Raw genomic sequence first — 20,823 nt, forward strand, 5'->3', positions numbered from 1 at the left:
ATAATTCTAGTGTAACAGAAACCCCTGGAAATAATTAATAAGAGGTAGTAGTTCGTGCATAAAAAAACAGTAGAAGTTCAGCAAGCCTTCTATTTAATAGAAGCCTTAATGAAGTTGAACATTAGTTGCTTTTAACCACATTCAATATTAAATAACTACTTTGACTGGATTAGCAGAATATACAACAGACCATTAAACCTGATTATATTAAAAAAATCTTTTGCTTAAAAAAAAAGAAAAAAGAAAAAAGTAATTGCATTAAAATGTACTGGGCATTCTCTTGTCAAATTAAGTCTCTAGGTCTAACTTGAAAATATGGATTTTAAAAAACATGGTCCAAAATGACAGTTAAAGGTCAATGAATCAAGTTGCCAATTATATTTTCTGGTAGCAGATGGGTGCAATGAAACCTAATGATTGAATTTGAAACGCTTTAATGCACCTTTTATCTATGGCTCCCACCATGTTGAGTCTACCTTAGTATTCCTAACAGATATTATGTTTACTGCTCAACAGACTCAACTACAATTAGGTAACTAGAACAAAATCTGCACTTATCACGATATCCAGCTTACTCTAAGAATATCATACCATGAACTCAACAATACATTTGGGAGTGTATCTTTGATAGCATTTGTGTTTTTTTTTTTTTATTTTTCATTCCAATCTGCATGTTAAATATGAAGTCTAGAAATTAAGATACTAAAATTAGAGGGAAACTTAAAAAAATGGTGCCTTGAAATTTAAGGAGATGATCAAAGTATTTGTTATGATTTCAAAAACGTTTTTCTCTCCTTGTGTTTAGAACCCTTTTTTCTGTACAAAAACCTTATCTTTTCTTTCTTTCTTTCATGCACATAGATTCTACAGTACAATTGTGAGCTCCTGGCATTTTATTTTTAATTTTGAGTTGTATCTGAAAGCTCTTACTCAGCAGGAATTCCCAGTGAAGCCAGTAAGTGTTGTAGAATTTGTCCTATTCTTACCACTGCTGTTTTCCTGTTTCTAAGAGCAACATATCACAAATGTTTTCTGAACAGATAAAAGCTTGTAAACACTGCAGTACTATATGGTGGAGAAGGAGATCAAATTATGGCCTTTTAACACTGACAAACTGTTTTGTCCTCATAATATTTAGTAAAGGGAAACAGAGACACTGGATATTTTAAATCTGTTAAGTTTGTGTTAACATCTATCCACTGTGTTTACCTTCTTCTGTCCAACCCATACTCTCACTAAAGGCAACAATAAAACTCCCACAAGCCATGACCTGAGGTCCGCTGAAATCAATGGATGTTTTCAAATTGGTTTCAATAGCCCTTGGATCAGTCTGCTTACTTCAATTATGGGATAAGCGAGTCTTTACATAGTGCGCCACATTCCCACAGATACATATGTTGTATGCTGAAGAAAGCTGCAAAGGAGCAGGAAGAAGATTACAATAGTGATAGAAAATGGGAAGAAACTCTTAAATGTAATATTCCTTTATCCCAGCATATGGTCTTCTCTATGGATGGCATTTAAACAGATTTGTAATGGCAGTGACGGGGAAAGGTGATTAGCTAGGCAGCAAACACTGTATGTGGCACAAGACTCCAGTTCTATGTTTCTTCCCTACAGAGTGAAAAAAATTAGCAACAAAGATAAAGCAGGACTTGGTTCTGAAGCCACAGGGCCTGCACAGAAAACACGCATGGAGAGGAACACTGAAGCTTTCTTCCTAGGTGATGGTCAGAAGAACAGAGGTAAATCTAGATCGCCTCCTTTCCTTTAAACCTGCAACCTTATCCCCTTTCTTTTCCTAAAATCCTTCCCCAGAAAAGCAATGATTCCCTTAAATTCCTTAGGAATTAGGAAGAAAATCACAGATGTTAAGACTTACATTATTACTTTCCATCTAATTTCTTATTTAGGTCATGCAACTCTTTCTTTCAACATTTTGTTAAAAATCCCCAACAAGTTATTCTATGAACATTTTGTGACAGGATACAAAGCCTTACATTCACGCAAATACCTTGGCATAATTATTTCCTCTTAGCACTAGAAAAAAGACACACCACTAAATATGCTGCCAAAATAACAGCAGAATTTATGACAGAATAGTAGATCATCAAACTTTACAGCCTCACATGCCTGTGCAAGGAGATTTTCAACTGTAAAATGGTGATGAGTTGATTTATTATTTGTGACATAAGATAAATAATTTAGGCTTGCACAAATTTAGCAAGAGGTTCTGTCCCTAAATATATTTTAAAGCCATAACAGTCATGTGTCTATGATGAGGTGCCGCATAAAACAGAAAGTTTGATCAAATACACCATGAATATAGTAGCATTGGTCAAGTAGGCTTGGACAGAAAAAATCAGGCCTTTCTGCTATAGGGCTTTGCATATCCATCCACAATTCCACCACTTCAACATTAACCTACTGCAATGTCTTTATACAGGACTCTATATATAAAGTTGATTCAGAATGAGCAAAAAAAAAAGTTTTCTTTCTCGATAGGATCACCTCATCTAGAACACAACACCCACTTATCTAGTGATCGCCACAGGTCATCTCTAAACTCACGGGTATTTAAAGGCTGACTTTGAACTGTAAATTCTTAAAAGCCTGGGAAAAAAATGTTCTAGATTACCCCTCTCATTACAGCTTGCCATATGGAAACTCTGAAATCAGATTTTGCTGTTAAAATAAAGAAGATCCACATAAGAAATGTTCTCTGCAATGATTCCAGGATTAGGAAAAGTCTTCTTTCTTTTCCAAACCAGTGTTGGTTTGTCAACATCTAAGCCACTGCTGCAAGTTTCACCAGGGATAGAGAGACTGAACATGAATGCTAATATTTGACTGAGGGGTTAGTTAGAATACAGGGATTAAATTATGGATTTGCCTCTGTATCTAATTAGTAGGATGCTCACCCAGCACGTGAGCACTTTTTTCAAAGTAGAATGCATGCAACGACAACTGAAGGATGCATATATATTTTAATTATTTATTTTTTTTTTTTTTAGTCATGATCTTTCAAGGAAAATAGTTAATGCAACCTTCTTTAAGTAACATCCACATCAGAGAAGTCCCCAAGCCAACATTCAGAAGAAGTGTGTGTGGGGAAGCCTCTTTCAAAATGGGAAAAGAAATGAAAATACGACAGGTACAGCGCAAGAAATTCCAAATAAAAAGTCATACAAAGGGGAAAAAACCAACTTGTTAAGGTTGTTCACACAGCTCTTCCTGAATATTCAAACTGGATAAAGTGTAACACAGACTAATGCTGCTCCCTGCAGGTGGATCATGAGCCCACATGAAGCCACACCAACTTCCAACTTCACTGGAATTCAACATGGAGTTAGGTGCTTAGCTTCAGAGAGCGCAGCCTTTGCATGCAATTCTTCTACACATATGCCCTCAATACTTGTTTTCAGGTAGAAAAACTCATTAGGAGATGAATTAGATTATTTCTGTGGAAAGTTATTCATTTACATAATTTCAGGGCCTTCTCAACTTACTGAAGCTTCTTTCTAAATAAACATGCCATTGTGCCATTGGGAATAAAACAAAAGCCATACAATACTAAAGGACTCCTATATGGTCTTCAGTTCACATGCAACTTTATTAATGTCACCCTAAATTCCTAAGAATGAGTAAACTTGGGTTTACTTGTTGGTTTTGTTTAAATCTTCTCAGGCATAAAGTAATAAAATACAAACCGCCCTTCTAAAATATGCAAAGATCAAGAGCAAACTCATTCACTTTCAATGAAAATAGAATTAGGATCTTACTCCTAGGACTTTGTGTATCAAACTTCAGTGTAGAGACTTTCCATGGAAATGGCACAAAGCCCTATTCCTAAAGGTTTATAATAGGATTGCTGCTTTAACCTTAACCACAGCATAACAAACAGCACCAATATAATGATAATCCAAGCTACCAGCAACCTTAGAATGTGCAAGGAATAGACAGATACTGGCAGGAATTAATCTGCCATTTTCACACATCTGCCCAAGGGAGGTATTGTAATTGCAAAAATTTACTCTTAGACTGCTGAGACTCATAGTAATTATGTTTCTTTTTTTAATAGAAATAGCCACAGGTAGTAACAAATTGGGTTTTGAGATGGGGAACTGGGCATGCATTCTAACCCAAATTACTATGTAATTGTCTTTATTATAAAATACTATAGAAAACCTATGGCTCAAAATTTAAATCAGAACAAAACCGTTTCTTTAAATAAACTCTTCTCCTCCCACGGCTATTCAACATTTATGCCTATTTCTTCATTTACTGGTATCAGCAAGACCAGTATGACTGCAAGCAATTTATCTTTATCTAAAGATCTTTGCCAATACTAACCAAAAATCCTAAAGCTCACATTTGCTTAATAGAAACAGCTTTCTCTTGCTTTACTTTCATGCAAGTAATGTAGACTAACAAGTAGGTAAAAATCTGGAAAACTAGCTACTGGTTCCTAAGGCTCCTTTGCCAGCATCAGGGATGAAGAAAAGAGTGTGTGTGGTCTACATATATTTTAAATGAACTGAAATTAAAGTTTTGTTCAAAATTCTGGAAGCCTGTTTAAAGCAAACGAGCACAGGAAAGTACTTAAAATGAGTTATTTCATGCTTGAAGGAATTATTATTTCATTGCCGTCACATTATTGCAATAATGAGACATATGCTGTTGGGAAAGATCATATATATGGTGGCAAATGAATAAATAATAAAACAAATTCATTCAGGTACTTCTGCCCCTTGCAATACTACATCCTGTTAGGCCTGAAAAGAAGCTACAGGTGGTTTAAACAGACAAAATACTTTTACAGATTTAGACAAAACAAAGACTATGCATTGAAAGAAATAACATAAACCGTTTTGTTTTCCCCTCTTTTTCACCCGATGGCTACAAAGCTGACTGACACTTTCTTTGCCTCGGAGCTGCGAGATGCAAATTATCATGTGCTTTTTAATACCTAACACCTTTGATGGAAGCAATTGAGTGCTGATCGTTCTGACGTGTCGCATGACTTATACCTCCTTTTCATCATTACTCTCAATCCCAAAGTCTGATAGAGGGATACACAGTTTTAAGCAAGATGTATAACTTCTACCATGAAGTGGAAAATGAGGTCCTTCCTTACCTATGCTCTTGCCTCGGGAAAAAAATGACAACAGCATTTGTCTCTAAACTTGATGCTTCCTAAGTTGCAGCAAAAGGCGCACATTGACAGCATCTTCCAAAATCCTGTTACACAGCTATGTATGGATCAGACACAATATAAAAAAAAAATAAAATAGATGCACTTTGGTCATTAATGGTGTCTTTAATCAAGCTAGATAGTTCTTTTGAATCCATGCTGGTCTCATATCTATATATCTCCACATATACATTCATACACACAGTTATATTATCTGACGTACAGTCTAGAAATTTAAATAGTTTCTAAGGTTTTGTGGCTGCCATTTTTAAAAGGCTTTTAATTTCATTGTTTCCTAAGGACTCTAAATTCCACTATATTCTTGTTGTCATTTGATCCACTGAAATGATGAAGAGATCAGAAAAGAACACACTTGATATTTTACAGCTGTGGCTGGATAATCTTGCTCATGATCATCAAAGCAGGATTGTTTTTATGATCTTCAAATCTGCATATCAAATTACGCAAGTCTATGCGAAAAAGCTAAAATATCAAATATTCAGACATCAGGACTATTTCAATAGAGTATAGAGAATGCAGTTGGAGGCTAAGTGAAACGAACAGCTTTTGCAGCTTTGCAGTGTTTTTAAAGCAAAAGGGAAAAGCAACAGGGAGCAGTTCAGCTAACACAGACTCACAGATTCTGGACTGAATTCTGAACATGTTTACACACATGAGCAACTCCACTCCTGTAAGTGATCTATTTAATTCAATGCTTCTATTGACCTAAATTAAAATAGTCACTGAATAAGTGTTTTAAGGGTGATGCCTTGAAAGACATAACACTACTATAATTACACATATATAAGTTAGTTTCCATAGGCCTCGAAATGACTTATGCACTGATTAAGGACATGATCCTGCTCTTTCTAGATTTGTGGAAAACCAGTCCTTTCCTCAATACGAGTAGGAACAAAGCCCAAGTACTGAATCTGAGGTGCGTTATTAAAACAATGTCCTTTTCTTTGTCATCTTTAAAATTTTATAGATTTTAAATATTTTCATTAAGAATTAATGAAAATTTGTTTAGCCCACTTCAGCTCACCTTTTTTTTTTTTTTTAAACTGAGTTGTAGCTAAACAATCTTAACCATAAGTGGTTGCTTAGCAATCAGCAAAGAACGAGACAGAGATATAGTAAGTAAAGAAACTGACTGACATGTTCTGTGTTTGAATCATGGCATTGATTAAAAACAACAGAATAACACCAACAGAAGTCTAAACCAAAATTCTATTAATAAAAGAATACATATAAATGTCTTCAGGAACAAATTATGCATTTAAAAGCTGCAAATTGTGATTCACATGTCTACTCACTATAAGAAATCCTTTAGTTATTATTAAAAATATATTAAAATCCTTCAAATTTTGATGAAACCATTATTTACCTTTTGTTTTTAATTCAATTGTCAAGTGTGCTTCCCATGATTTAAAAACAGTATATATCTACAAAGCAAGCAAGAGTTTATAGCTTTGAAGACTTGAAATTGATTTTTAATGCACCAGCTTTCAAACACTACAAAGGCTGCTCTCTGCTGATAAAGACAGTAAACAAGAAATTGTCCTTTAAATGTTCCCTTTAATGTTTTTCTTTAATTAAAAATCAATCAAAAAACATTGCAACATTAAAAATTTTAAAATTAAGACATTAAAAAATGTTTCAGGTTTTTGACACACAACGCATTCAAACTAGAATGAAAACTTACGATGTTACTTTTGTTTACTTGTGCTAGTTTAGACTTTTTTTGCACTGTAAACACTGTTAATCAAGAAATAAAACCACATAAAAGTAGTTTATCATTGAACACAGATATTTTTAGTGAGTAGAAATGTTAAAAATGTGATGAAATAAAACTAGACATTATAAAAGTACCGAAGTAAAACGCTTTTTTAATACCTTTAGATTATTTTAATATATTCCTTTCCTCTAATCAGACCAAAGCCTATTTATGTAGATTAGTTACATCTAGAGTCTCATTTATCCAACCTGTATTTATCCTTTGATCACAAAGCTTGTTAACTTAAATGGTCTTTTATTGTTATGATTCGTTTTCCCATAATTATGCAGTTTAACTGCCTGATTTTTTTTGAATAAATATATGCAAACGCGCCAATCATATTCAGCAGTGTTATGCTGGATGCTCAATGAACTGTAAGAGCCATTTCAATACAATAAAACTGCCTGGAAGTGTTCCAGGGCAAGGACTGCAAATACCAGTAATCATAGTGTCACTAGAACTAGTACAGGCAAATACAAGCGTGTCACACATATATCAATAGATGGTCTGAAACACTGCCTGAAACTAATTTCGCATGTCTATCACTGTAAGAACTTACAATGCATCGATCAGAGGTCCCACCCACACATCTGAAATTATGCTTTTGCATCTCGTAACAAGACTTTTCCTTTCGCCTTTAGAGTTGGCCTTTGGCGTGCCACAGAGGCTGCGGCACACAACCACCCAGCAGGGAACGGGATGCGATTAGAAACTTTTCTATGCGGGGTAAAAGTATTTTGTGAACCAGAAAGGCTCTCATCTGATACATACATCACGAAGCCAGTAGAAAGGTCCACGGCTAAAATAAAATACTGTGCCTTTGGAGGATGTTACTTGCCTAGATCGCTTGTAGCGTACCAAATTGAAAATAGATCAGCATGGGACTGATTGTCTTGAGGGCTGAAAGAGGAGATATCCCCTCTCTGCACAAAAGTGAGATGCAAATTGATCTTTATGCTGTCCCTCTGTACACATAACACTAATAATTGGCTGAAACTATGCAGTTATATCTTCATAGGTAGAGGGACTCCTCAATTTTGAGGACACATCACCAAGCAAAAATAAGGAGCTGTCTTCTCATCTCAAGCCAGTGAGATTAATTGATCTTCTGCTACCCTTTCTGTACAGGTAACACCACTAACTAGCGGAAGCAATTCAGTAGAAGGAAGAGATGGTTCTCGGGTGACCTTAATAAGCAGGAATTGTATCAGCAGCCTTCGGGATTTAGCTAGAAAATATATGACTGCTCAAGGAGGTTATTTAAAGCACTGCCTAATATCCTAATTAACAGGGACATTCATATGAATTTGCTTGTTCTTGAACGTAGTACTTAATACTGAGTATTTTATCTAAAATGCTTAATAATTTATCTATTTTTTTCCTTCTCATAGGATTTACAGTAATTAATCCAGAATCTTTTTCTACAGCAGACTAAAAAACAAAGGTTGTACTAAAAAGACCATGACAAATATATTACTAGGGCTTAGAACGCACCCTGGCAAGTTTTATGGCAGGCTGTACACTACTCCATTTCATCTCATTACATCAGCAAAAGCAGCAACTAGTTAATCTCCTTGTTGCCCCTTTAAATATATAACAAATGAAACACTTAAACTCCAGGAACTTTTCCCAAAAATCATTCTGCCACTCTCTTCCTAGTACCTTTTTCTTTTTCTTTTTTTTTTCTGTTTAGGTAAGAGCCTGCAGTCCCCTGAGAGTTTCACTTGTTTCCTGTATTTTTGAACCCTTTAGCATTAATTTCACCACTTTGCTTCTTACAGCTGAAGTAGAGATACAATTGAAAGAAAAAAGCTCTCAGGCTATCTGCTGCAAAAATTTGTCCCAACTGCTCTACTCTGACCTTTTGACATCAAAGGATTGCTTCTATACTTTTAAAGATAAAAACAGAGCTGTGTTTCTGCTCCGGTCAACAAATCATTGTTTAAGTTCTTTTCACAGAAAATTCTTACCTGTTGGAAAATACTAGTACTAGTGACAAAATGTCTTTTCTTTATACATGCAGGCACTCCTCAGTCTTGAAAAGGTATCTCAAGACCTCTGCCATGCGTCTTCTATGTTTTCTTCAGAAAGAAAACAACCCATATACATACACTTTTTATATGTAGAGTGAGTGTCTTGCATAGCAAAACCTAAAATTAATTTGACAAGGCATTTTAAATTTTGTAGAAACAACAAAAGAAGGAGAAATCAAGCAGGATCTTTAAAAACATATGTATTAATATTACCCAGTATGTTAATGATTCCTAGGGAGGAAGGTAGTGAAAAGGAAGAAAAAAATGCTGGGGAACAAATTTAAAAACAAAATCTCAACTGGTTCACAGCCAAATGTTGTGACTTGGGAAGAAATTTTTTTGTTAATGACATTTTTGCCTCAATAGAGAAGCTAGGTTGTATCTATGCTTCCTTAATACCAAGTGATATTTCTGAATATTTTACACATATCTAATGTTAATTTTCCATGTAACAATATTTGCTGAATTTTAAGAACAATGCTATATTATGCACACTTTCAAAAAGATATGAAAACATGTGAAAATATATGTTCCACAATAAGTTCAGTGGAGTTTGTGATTTCTTCTTTCAGCTGCACGCCTGTTTCTGCTACATTAATGGTTGGAGTTGATGATCTTAAAGGTCTTTTCCAACCTAAATGATTTTATGATTCTATGATTCTATGTTACGGTTCACATCAGAGTTACAAAATCTTCTAAATTCCAGTCTCCTTAATTGTTTGTAAAGAAGCTGCAAGAAAATGTCACAAAAAGCTGAAATCTAAAAATAAAGGGCCCAATCATACTATTCTTAGCTGGACTCTGGAAGGGTCTCAGTCACAATTTACTCTTGAATCACTGAAATCATTGATGAAGTCAAAATTATGCTGTTGACTGAAATATGAGCAAGAACAGCCTTTTTCATAAACATAGGTAAGGATAGCAGAAACCTGACCAGTCTATTGTTAAAAGATAACTCTTCAAAGGATCAGTCATCGAAATTGCGCTAGTAATCACAAATTTGTGTGGATTTTCCCATTTAAGATTAGGTAGTGACAGTGAGCACCAAGATGAGGCAAGCTCAGACAACTTTTAGAGCCATTGAGAGCTGTGATCCAGTAAATCCTGCATGACTTGCTTCATGTCCTTTATTTTAACTGCACTAACTTTCTTCAACTCTTATGCTTTGTAAAACAGCAAGTTCTACGGAGACATTATTATTCTTAATTTATTGGTTAACGAGAACGTCTGTTCTGGCAATATCATTTGCTTTCTCATAATATCCATATTCTACTTCAGACTCTTAAATTATCTTTTTTCTCTGTTATGTTTATTGTTTTATATTACAGCATTTCATCTTGGAAAGTTCTTTAGATCTCATGTGGACCTATATATCAGGAATGATCTTTTTGAAATAATATTGCTAGAAACAATACTGGCAAGGAGCTCAAGATCAAGACCAGAGGAGGTGTGGCACAAAACAGGAGCCCAATTCTGCTTCCTCTGCCTGTTTCACCAGCCAGGGCAGATGCCATAGTGAGCAGTATTTTGCCAGATCTTGTCCTAAAATATATTTACTTCATCTCACAGTACTATGCAGTGTATCTTGACAAAAAATGAAATAATGCTTCATGAAAATATAGAAAAGATCCTGTCCTAAAATTCTTACACAGCTGATGCTGGTATTGACTTCACTGAGTAAGTAAAACTAAAGCTACAGAATGTTATAACACAAACTCATACTAATTGCAGACTGTATTTACACAATGCAAACTTTCACAGGAGTTCTTTTGCAAGACATCTAACCTTGTAAAACACTATAAAAACTACTGTAATGCATCTTAGTCAGGTAGTTCTGAAGTTTCATCTGATGACAGTTTAGAATATGCAGCTGTGAAATTTGGGGAATTATAAAGTACGAACCCACAAACTTCCAAATGTGTAGAACTACCCCAGTATTCTCTTGATGCAAAATGTTAACTTCCACGAGCTCTAGTGAGATAGAATAATATTGCTCATTTGCAGCAGAAGATACGAAAATAAAAAATGAATACCTCTGTTTTCAGATAGGAATTTAAATCACTGAGAATGAATGCAACTTCTGTGAGCAAAGCTGCTTCTCCTTATACTGCAGCAGCTACAGACTTCTTTCTGCAATCTTGAAATTTCTGGGCTGAAGTTTCTCAAAGTAAAGCATGGAATAGTAGTATATCTAAAGACAGAGCAGCACTAATATAGCTTATGTTTTTTTTATTTCCCCTGAAGACTATATCTTCTTACGTTCTACTAGACACCTGGCGATGAAGCTGCAATGGGACTTGACAGTAATCTGTTGACACATCATAAACATCAGGTGCCTGAAGTATTACGAATGATCTGTACTTTATCTTAAAACGCTACAGGACTGCCGAGTACAGCAGCTACAGCAATTCCCAGCTTGAGAGCTTCTTGCAACACAGTCATTCTTTTTTAGCTGTTGTTTAGCAAAAGCTGTGACCACTGTTTTCTTTATTCACGCCCGTCTCATTCCTGATATATTTACAAACCTCTCCAAGTTGCACCACAAGTGTAATAATAAATAATCTCTAGGATGATCAACACCACTTGCATATGTAGATAGTTTTCTATGCTAATGTTATGTCACTTCAAGGAGCCTATTTCCAGAACCTATTTGTTTAAAGAAACTATTTGTTCCCCTTTATCCATCCACTCTTTTATCTATTGGAAACCTGCAAGAAGAAATTTGAGACTTGTTCACCCAGGGGAAGGCAAACTGATTAACTCAGAACTTTTTGGTAGGACAGATATGAACATATATGTATATGTTTGTACATGATATTTCTTTTTCTAATGTCTGGCCTTCAAAATAAAGCAAAATTCTGTTTCTCTTAGTCAGGTGAGTAGGTCAGCTTGATTTACTCACCAGAATGAGATGAACAGAATTTGCCCAGTAGTCTTTAAGGTCTAGAGTGACCAGAAATCTTCCTTCAGCCATGTAGAGTTTCCATTTTCTCCTGCTTTCCTCTTTTTTTACTCCCAAATAAAAACAAATAGTTTGGACCTTAAGTGATTCAAAGGTCACATAGAATTTTGAATCTGGCAATGAGAATTGTATAGCACTGGCCTATATTAAAATATTTTTAATAGACTTGCATTTGAAAGCACTGTTTCTAAAGTTTGTTTCGAATATGAGCACTGAAGGTAAAAGCAATGAAACATGCTAAAGCGTAGCTGTTCTAACTTCCCAGTATGTTACTAAACACTATTCTTCCTACACATCAACCTCACGTGCACATCAAATCACAAATGGTCTATTTTCAGAGGCTCTAAGCACTTGCAAGTGTCTTGCGCCAATAAAAGCTGAAGGTACACAGCATCCTTGGCTGTCCATCAAAAATTTTACACATACGTGTATGTATGCATGTTTAAATTATTTCATTTTTATGGTACTGAAGAAGTTCATTGATTCATATAAGTGACACATGCAACCATGGCACATTTCTGGATGCTACAAAGTAGTGAGTAAACACACAAGTTGTTGAACTGTGTGACTAATGTGTAACAGAAGTCACTTAGAAAAAGGCAAGTTTACACCGCTCTTACACATATCAGGCAGTATTTTATTCAACCGCTCGTCATTTTGGGTCAGTCTGAAACCCATAGTCACTAAGTAACACTTTACTCCACAGGTATTCAGTGATATAAATTGGGCTATCCGTAGAATAAAATACTATTCATGAGAAATAAGGGGATCATAAAGCCTATTGACTTTACTAGCTCTTACTAGTAAGCAAAGCAAAAAAATTGTTATGCACTCCTCATAAAAGTGAGAAAATTTGGATCTTACTGAGAAAGAAATTATTTATTTGATTTTAAATATTTATAGACTGAATTGGATGTACTAAGTAATAATATAATATTTAGCATGTGTATATATATCCATAGATATATAAGTATGTACATATATATATAAACATAAAGTTTTAATAACAGGCTCCCACTAGAGAATTCTGCCATTAAACACTTGCCGAGAAAATGAGAGTGAAGAAAAGCAGTTCCATTGTTGTATCAATTATATAGTGTGAGATTATTGTGGTTCAGTAACAGGTCTGGAAAACTGAAGTGAATATTTGCTAGAGAACATTTACACAATCATTTGCCTTTCCCTTACTGAGGTGACGAAGAAAACTGTTTTTCTGAATTGACTAATGAAAGGAGATGATAAAGCAGCTGTTTGGATTCTGTATCTTTTTTCCACTGGCTATACCTTTGATTCCTAACTGTGCAATTTCCTTTTCCAGACACAGGTTTCCTGGAGTGATTAAGGGTAGAGTAGATCCAGAGAGAGGGCTGCTCCTTTACTATTTCTCCCTAAGACTGCAGTCTGAATTTTACAGGAGGCAGAAGTACAGGACCAGACACAAAGTAGTATCTACATTCTAAATGCAAATTTTTTATAAAATTTACTCCAGGGATGTGGAGATAGAGAATACAAAATGTATTTTAGCAATGCAAAATCATAGTGAAGAGGGTCAGATTTTCCCATCTAGCTACTTTAAGTCTGGGCCTTTCCTAAATAGAAACCAACTACTCTGCTTCATACTGTGTATTTGTTTTGTCAATGCAAATACATAATATAGTTATCCATAAGTATGTTTGAACAGATTATTCACTAGGGAAAAATGAATGTTTACTAATCTACTGGCTGGACCATCTAAACATCCAAAACACTCTGTGTAGATATTCAGGGAAAGTAAAAACAATATTAGAGATACCAGTATGTGCTATGAGGAGTTACGGTTAACATTTCCCACAGTTGTCATAACGAAAACTCTTATAGAAACCACAACACACCTTTTTAAGGGAGGAAATTCCTCTTTTAGCTTTATATAGATCTCAGAAAAAAAAAAATCATGATTGATATTATACAGTGAACACTGTAAAAAAAAGGAATCATAGGGATTTTACACTACAATTGAATCTTTACTACTCAGTAGCATCAATACATGAATTAATTGCTTTATATAGACATTACATGGTTATAGAAAAGTATAATGTTCTGTCTTTTAGTAACTATTACACTTGTCAGTAGGAAAAAAATGTGTTTTCTTTTTTTTAGCATTCTGACAACTCCATTTTACAGTAAAAAAGTTGACATTACTTAAACAAGTGTCATTGAAAGTTATTTCTTAAAGCATGAATTATAAATCAAATTATCTCCGGTTATGCCCTAACCTAAACTCTTTCCTGAAGTGTCACTTTTTGTTAAAATCAATTTCAGTTTTTAAGTATTGCTCTACTCACCTAATTGATAGCAACACAAATTCACGATAGGCATAAAATGAAATTGTTTCTGTGACACAACTCAGTAGTGGGTTGAGGATTAGTTCACAGTGACCTTGTACAGACAGCCTTTTTTCTTTTTTTCTTTTTTTTTTTTCTCCCAGTTATAAATATTCAGTTTACAGGCCACCAGTCACTGGAATTTTGGTTACTTAACCTGCCAACTACCGATGGCCACTTCTATTTAGTTTAAAACATTCGATGCAGCTGGCAGCTAGAACATTCGGTGTTCACAGACCACAGGGTATGATAACTCCAAGGTATTATCAATTTTCTTTTGGTACATCAAGTGTCTACAGTGCAACTTCTTTCCCACTTGCTGCATACACAAAATGAGTCTGTGTCACTTCTGATACACTCAGCTTGTTCCCCTATGACTCAGAACAGCATATTAGAACCACAGGATAAAACAGATATGACATTTCAAATATATTTAATAGTCATTATCCAGAGCCTGCTTTCAATCCAAATGTTAAAAATCAAATACCTGTAGTATTTGAACATTAAGCTGCATTAATCATGAAGTGTGACTTTAAATTAAATCAACTGGAGCCAAATTCTGCCCTCACCTTCACTCTGCGAGTTCACTGCTCTGGAATACATCTTCTGAGTTTGGACTTTAAACTACCTGCTAAAAATTAAGTCATTCTTTGCTCAGCACCCTATATCCAATGGTCCAAATTCTGCCATTTCTCACATTCACAAAAGTCGGTAGAGGACAGTGTGGATATCACTGGCAGCAGAATGCAGCCCAGCTGTAATTTCTAAATGAGCTTTGGTAGAAGACAGAGCATGTAAGTCTTTCGCTATAAAGCAATCATCAATATTGACTCAGGCTACTGGAAAACTGACTAGTTGTTTTGCTGGTTTATGACAGGAGGCGAGTTTTGTTTACATTTGGGGGTAGGAGGGAGTCACCACGTACATTTTCTTTCTATTTGACTAAGCAGAATTTTCAGCGCTGAACGTTTGGCTGTTTGTGGGGAGAGGAGGAGGCAATGGGGCCCCAATGATACTGTTCTGTGTCAGAAAAATAAATATTTATGTGTATATATTCTAAAGAAGGAAACTAAAAAAATTAAAAACATACATCTTGGAAAGGTAGCTCATATTTACATACAGGATTGGAGGGCTATAATACACTGTTGCAATAGATGTCCTCAGTGTGTAGAGTTTCTCCCATGTCCTGTTAGTTACTGCAGACGACAGGACTGCTTCAGAAACCCCCTCCCCCCTTCTCCACCCCAAACCAAAGCCAAGCGAAACCTGTGGAAGCGCCCACCTCTGTCTGACGATCTTCTGGGAAGATCGCCCAGCGTGCCCCAAACGTACTAAACGCCTGCCTGCCCTTCCACGCGCCCCTCGTTTGCACCGCCGTACCTCCGCTTGTTTCGGCGGGCGTTTACTTTGGAATCACCCGGGGAAACACCGGTGTGACAGCCGAACCAGACCCCACCAGCGGCGGTCTGGTTCCACTTTGCTTAAGTCCACCTCTCTTTAGTGACTTGTGTTGGTCCCTTCAGCGGTGCCCGACAGCGGATTTCGCTGCAGGCAAAAGGTAAAGTTAACCCAGTGTCTAAAGTGAGGTCCGGGGTATTCTAAAAGTCTCCTACCTGAATTATGGACATCCGGCTCGGGGGAGCCTCGCTGGCGTTAGTCCCTTGCCCTGTGAAGCTGGTGTGGCAGCCCACATGTCCCTGGGGTACGGTCAGGTTGTTGGAGGCGGGCTTCAGGTACATCACCTCCGACCTGGGAGAGCTGAGGGGCAGGCGGGTCTGGTAGTCAAAGTACATGGGTGAGGTGGCCAGGGATGGGCTGCTCACCACGTTCATGACATTGAGGGGGCCCCGGCTGTCCTCGCCCTCGCTGGGCACCAGCATAATGTCATTCTTGCTGATCTTCTTCTTCTTGCCCTTGCCCCCTCCACTGCCACTGCCTCCTCCTCCCCCGCCACTGCCTCCCCCTCCTCCCAGCTGAGGGTGGCTATACTCGGCAATGCGACAGTTATAGGTGCGGATCTCCTTGTTCTCTCGCTTGCACTTCACGGCGATAGTGATCATGGCGGCCAGCAAGATGATGGAGACGGTGCTCAGCGTCACGATCAGGGGCAGCGACAAGTCCCAGTGCGGTCGCCGATGCTGCTCGCCGTTCATCTGCGGCTCGCCAGCCTCGGGCAGGGGCCCCGCCAAGGCCCTGACGATGAGCTTGGCCACTGCGGAGAGGCTGGGCTTGCCATGGTCGCTGACTTTTACCACCAGTTCAGCCACAGGGCTGAGCTCCTCCCAGTAGGGGTGCAAGGTGCGTATCTCACCGCTAGTGGGGTCCATCTCAAAGAGGTGCTCCTCGTTGCCTTCCACAATCTCGTACGTGAGGCGCCCGCTCTCCCCAAAGTCACTGTCCAGGGCACGGACGGTGCCCACGGGGTAGCCCACCCCAGCGTTGCGCGGCACCTGCAGCTCGGCGGTGTCGTTGATGAGGGCGGGCAGGACGATGAGGGGCGCGTTGTCGTTGACGTCGAGCACGGTGACGCGCACCGTGGCGTTGCTTTCGCGGTGGGGCGAGCCCGAGTCTTTGGCCAGCACGCGAAACTCAAAGTGCTTCGTCTGCTCGTAGTTGAAGCTCCTCAGGGCATAGATAGCACCATTGGTGGGGTTGACGGAGACATAGGTGTAGATGGAGACGTCGCCCACGTGCCCGGGCAGGATGGAGTAGGAGACTGTCCCGTTTTGGCCCAGGTCGGGGTCCTGGGCCAAGACGGAGCCCAGGTACTCTCCGGGGATGTTGTTCTCAGGCACCTGTAAGACATAGAGGTTCTTGCTGAAGCGGGGCGGGTTGTCATTCTCGTCGAGGATCCGGACAGAAAATGACTTGGTGGAGTTGAGTGGGGGGTTGCCCCCATCACGTGCCACGATGGTCACGTTGTACTCGTCCTGTGTCTCGCGGTCCAGGGGCCGGTCAGTGACCACAGTGTAGAAGTTGTCATAGTTCTCCTCCAGGGTGAAAGGGACGGCTCCGGGCCCGCTGCCACCACCCAGCACCCGGCACTGGAGCTGCCCGTTCTTGCCCGAGTCCCGATCGGTGACCCGCACCAGGGCAATGACGGTGCCTGGCGGGGCAGCCTCGCTTAGCGCTCCCTGGCGAACGGAGACGAAGCCTATGGTGGGGGCGTTGTCGTTGCGGTCGATGAGACGGACGGTGACCTTGCAGTGAGCGGGGATGGGATTGGGCCCCAGGTCCCGAGCCTGGACGTCGATTTCGATGAGGCCGCTCTCCTCATAGTCCAGGTTGCCCTTGACGCGGATGAGGCCGCTCTGCGGGTCGATGCTAAACAGGTCGCGGACGCGCTCGGGGGCGTAGCCACTGAAGGAGTAGAGCACCTCTCCGTTGGTACCCTCGTCGGCATCGGTGGCGTTAAGGTCGATGACGGGGGTGCCTAGCGGCGCGTTCTCTGGCAGCTCCACCACATAGGAGGCCGCCTCAAAGATGGGGCTGTTGTCATTGGAGTCAATGAGGCGCACGTTGATCTGCACTGTGCCCGAGCGCGGTGGGTCGCCGCCGTCCAGTGCTGTCAGTACCAGGGTGTGGTGACTCTGCTCCTCGCGGTCTAACGGCTTCTGGATGACCAGTTCTGGAAACTTTGTGCCGTCGCCGCGGGACTTCACGTCAAGGGAGAAGAGGCCGTAGTCGTCACGGGTGAGCAGGTAGGTGCGCAGCCCGTTGTCCCCGGCGTCCGGGTCATGGGCGCTGGTGAGGGGGAAGCGGGTGCCGGGCGCGGCGTTTTCCGAGATGTCCATGTCCACCTGGTCAGAGGGGAACGCCGGCGCGTTGTCGTTCAGGTCCTGGATCTCCACCTTGATCATGCAGATCTCCTGGTCGTTGGCGAACACCTCGAGGGACAGCTGACACTTGGCGCTGCGCCGGCACAGCGCCTCGCGGTCGATGCGTTGCTTGGTGTAGAGCAGCCCGCTCTCCCCGTCCACGTCCAGGAGGTGCGGGGCCGAGTTCTCCAGCACCCGAAAGGTGGACTTGGGACCGCGACCACCTCCGGGGCCGCCGCCGGGGCCACCTCGCTCCGCGGGCAGCATCCCTCCTCCCGCCGCTCCCGCCGCCAGCCGCGCATCGCGGCCGATGTTCCCGATGACCGTGCCCGCTCCCTGCTCCTCCGGCACCGAGTAATTCAGGTTCTTCAGAGACAGGGCGGGAGCCCAGCAGAGCAAGAAGCAACAAATGGAAAGGTACATCCCCGAGCAGGGCTGGGGAGGGGGGGTGGTGGGGGGGCAGCAGCTGCAGCGGCGACCAGGGTTGTCCCCGTCTTCTCTGCCTCCTGCGCTGGGTTTGGTCTTCCTCCTCCTCCGTCGGCTCTCTCTTTTTTCTTTTTCTCTTTTTTTTTTTTTTTTTTTGGTCCTCCTCTCTCCCCACCCCCGTATTTTAAGTTCCTGAACCTGTTGCTCTAAAACATCTGCAGAGACACAGGATGAGAGGCAGCAAATAGACCATGGAGCTCAGAGGGAGGGAGCAAACGGGGGGGGCTGGAGAGGGGGGGGAGCAGCTTCGGCAGCGTTTCAGCAAGCGCTTGCCGGGCTTGCAGTCCCCTCGCAGTTACTTCGGCTGTCCAAGTTCGGCAGTGGGAGGGTTTGAAAAATCAGAAAATTTGCAAAAGGTCTTCTCCTCCGGGCAGGCGAAGCGTTGCCGATCCTCGAATCCCCGCAGATGTACAAAGGATAATAAAAATAACAACAATAATAAAAAATCGGCGGCAGCGGTTGTTTTTTTTTTCTAAAAACGATCAAAAAGATTTTTTTTAAATACGTGTATTTCTACAGACATAGGAAAGGGGGGTGGCCACAGGTCTGTAAGCAGGGGTAGAAAAGCTTATTTGCTACTCATCGCTTGCTTGCGATGCGATGGATGGAGCGGAGGGGTGGGAGAGAGACAGAAGGGGAAAAAAAGTCTCAGCTTGTTGTTGAAGCCCTCTTCGTGTGCAGTGAGAGGCAGTGAAATGTCTGATTGCACCGCGGGGTTGTTGGTTTTCAGGGAGTGTTTTGCTGCATTTAGAGATCTAATCTTGCATTGCTTGCGGCGGAGAGCTGCATCTCGCTGCCATCGGTATTTCCCCCCTCTCTGTCTCGTACACCCTCACTGTTTCCTTCCCGAACCAGAAGGCGAGGGAAATGAGGACTGCAGGGCAAGAGGGGAAAAAAAACCCGCCCCCCCCCCCCCCAGCAAAAACTAGTGTCCGGATTTGTAGTTTCCTTTCTCTCCCTCTACTACCAGCCTCACACTCGACCTTTTTTTAGGGGGGGGGGGGATTAAGAAACCCACCAGCCGACCGTCACCATTAGCAATAGATATATATTTTGAGAGAAATCACAGGCTGTGCTCAATCAGATGCACACTTGGGTTTCTTTAAGACAGGCCAGTAGCCGCCGCCACCACCACATCCTTTCTCTCAGTCTATCTCTGCCTGTGTGCGTATGCGTGTCTGAGGAACTGCACTTTTCTCGATGCAGTTTAATTCCAGTTTGCTTTTCTCGCCAGCCGAGAGGAAATCAACAGGCAACCCATGGCTGGACGCATAGATTTAAAAAAAAAAAAAAAAAAAAAAGAGAGAGAGAAAGGGGGGGAGAAAGAAAGAAAGAAAGAAAAGCCAACACACACACACACACACACACACACACACACACACACTCTTCTCTCTCTTAGTCTCTCGCTAAAAGGGAAACAGTCTCTGTATTCACAGGGCTGCGCTATCAAGTGCCTCTCTTTTCTTTCTATTCAGCATCTCCTTCCAATGACACTGCCGCCTAGTCCTCTTCATTTAGGGGAGGGGAGAAGAGGAAAAACAATTCTGGCGATGAATAAAGTGGGAGATCTTTTAATCGACCAATTCGCTTATATTAAAACCTATTGCAGTTCCGCCACTGGTGTGCTGCATTTTGTGCAGCCCTTACAAGCTTTAACAGTCTCTCTGGGCATCTTGATAGAGGGGAGAAGAGCGGCGGCAACGCCAGATGCGTTCCCCCTCTCCGATATACCTTTCCCAGCGATACGGTGTCTAGGTAAATATCGGAGAAGGGTAACTAGATTTTATTTCAGGTTCTTTTAACAACCAGAAATAAAGGAAAGGCACATCCAGAAATGCAGGTGTTTCAATCTACTGGCTGAGTCAGATCCAGCAGAACAAATCACATTCACTATCGCCTCATGTTCCTCCCTTCACAGACATTAGTTGCAGCTTCTTCCTAACGCTTCTCTGACTCACTCTATAGACAGGAAAAAAAATTAATCAGATTTGTAGGGGTGGGGGGGGAAGGAAAAAAAAAAAAAAGAGAAGGGGGGGGTGTCGGATCCAGCTACACTTTTACTATACCTCTTTCTCCGGGAGACTGAGGATCAGGAAAACAAGGCTGTTATCCACTCACTGGCACAGAGGCGCGTCTGTCTCCTGCTTTGCTGAGTGTTTTTAACCACCTTTCCTCAGTGTTATGTGTGAAATA

At 40.6% G+C, this 20,823-nt stretch overlaps 1 protein-coding gene across 1 annotated transcript in view; it reads right to left on the bottom strand.

Moving 5' to 3' along the window:
• The window catches only part of PCDH17 (protocadherin 17), an 85,953-nt gene extending 67,125 nt beyond the window's left edge, over positions 1 to 18,828 (bottom strand). The window contains exon 1 of the mRNA XM_075046102.1: positions 15,940 to 18,828. Within this exon, the coding sequence (XP_074902203.1) occupies positions 15,940 to 18,567 (2,628 nt within the window). The 5' untranslated portion in view covers positions 18,568 to 18,828. The remainder of the gene's footprint in view (positions 1 to 15,939) is intronic.
• Between the last annotated feature and the right edge of the window lie 1,995 nt (positions 18,829 to 20,823).

Source organism: Buteo buteo, chromosome 14 (genome assembly GCF_964188355.1).
Source record: "Buteo buteo chromosome 14, bButBut1.hap1.1, whole genome shotgun sequence".
Taxonomy (NCBI): domain Eukaryota; kingdom Metazoa; phylum Chordata; class Aves; order Accipitriformes; family Accipitridae; genus Buteo; species Buteo buteo.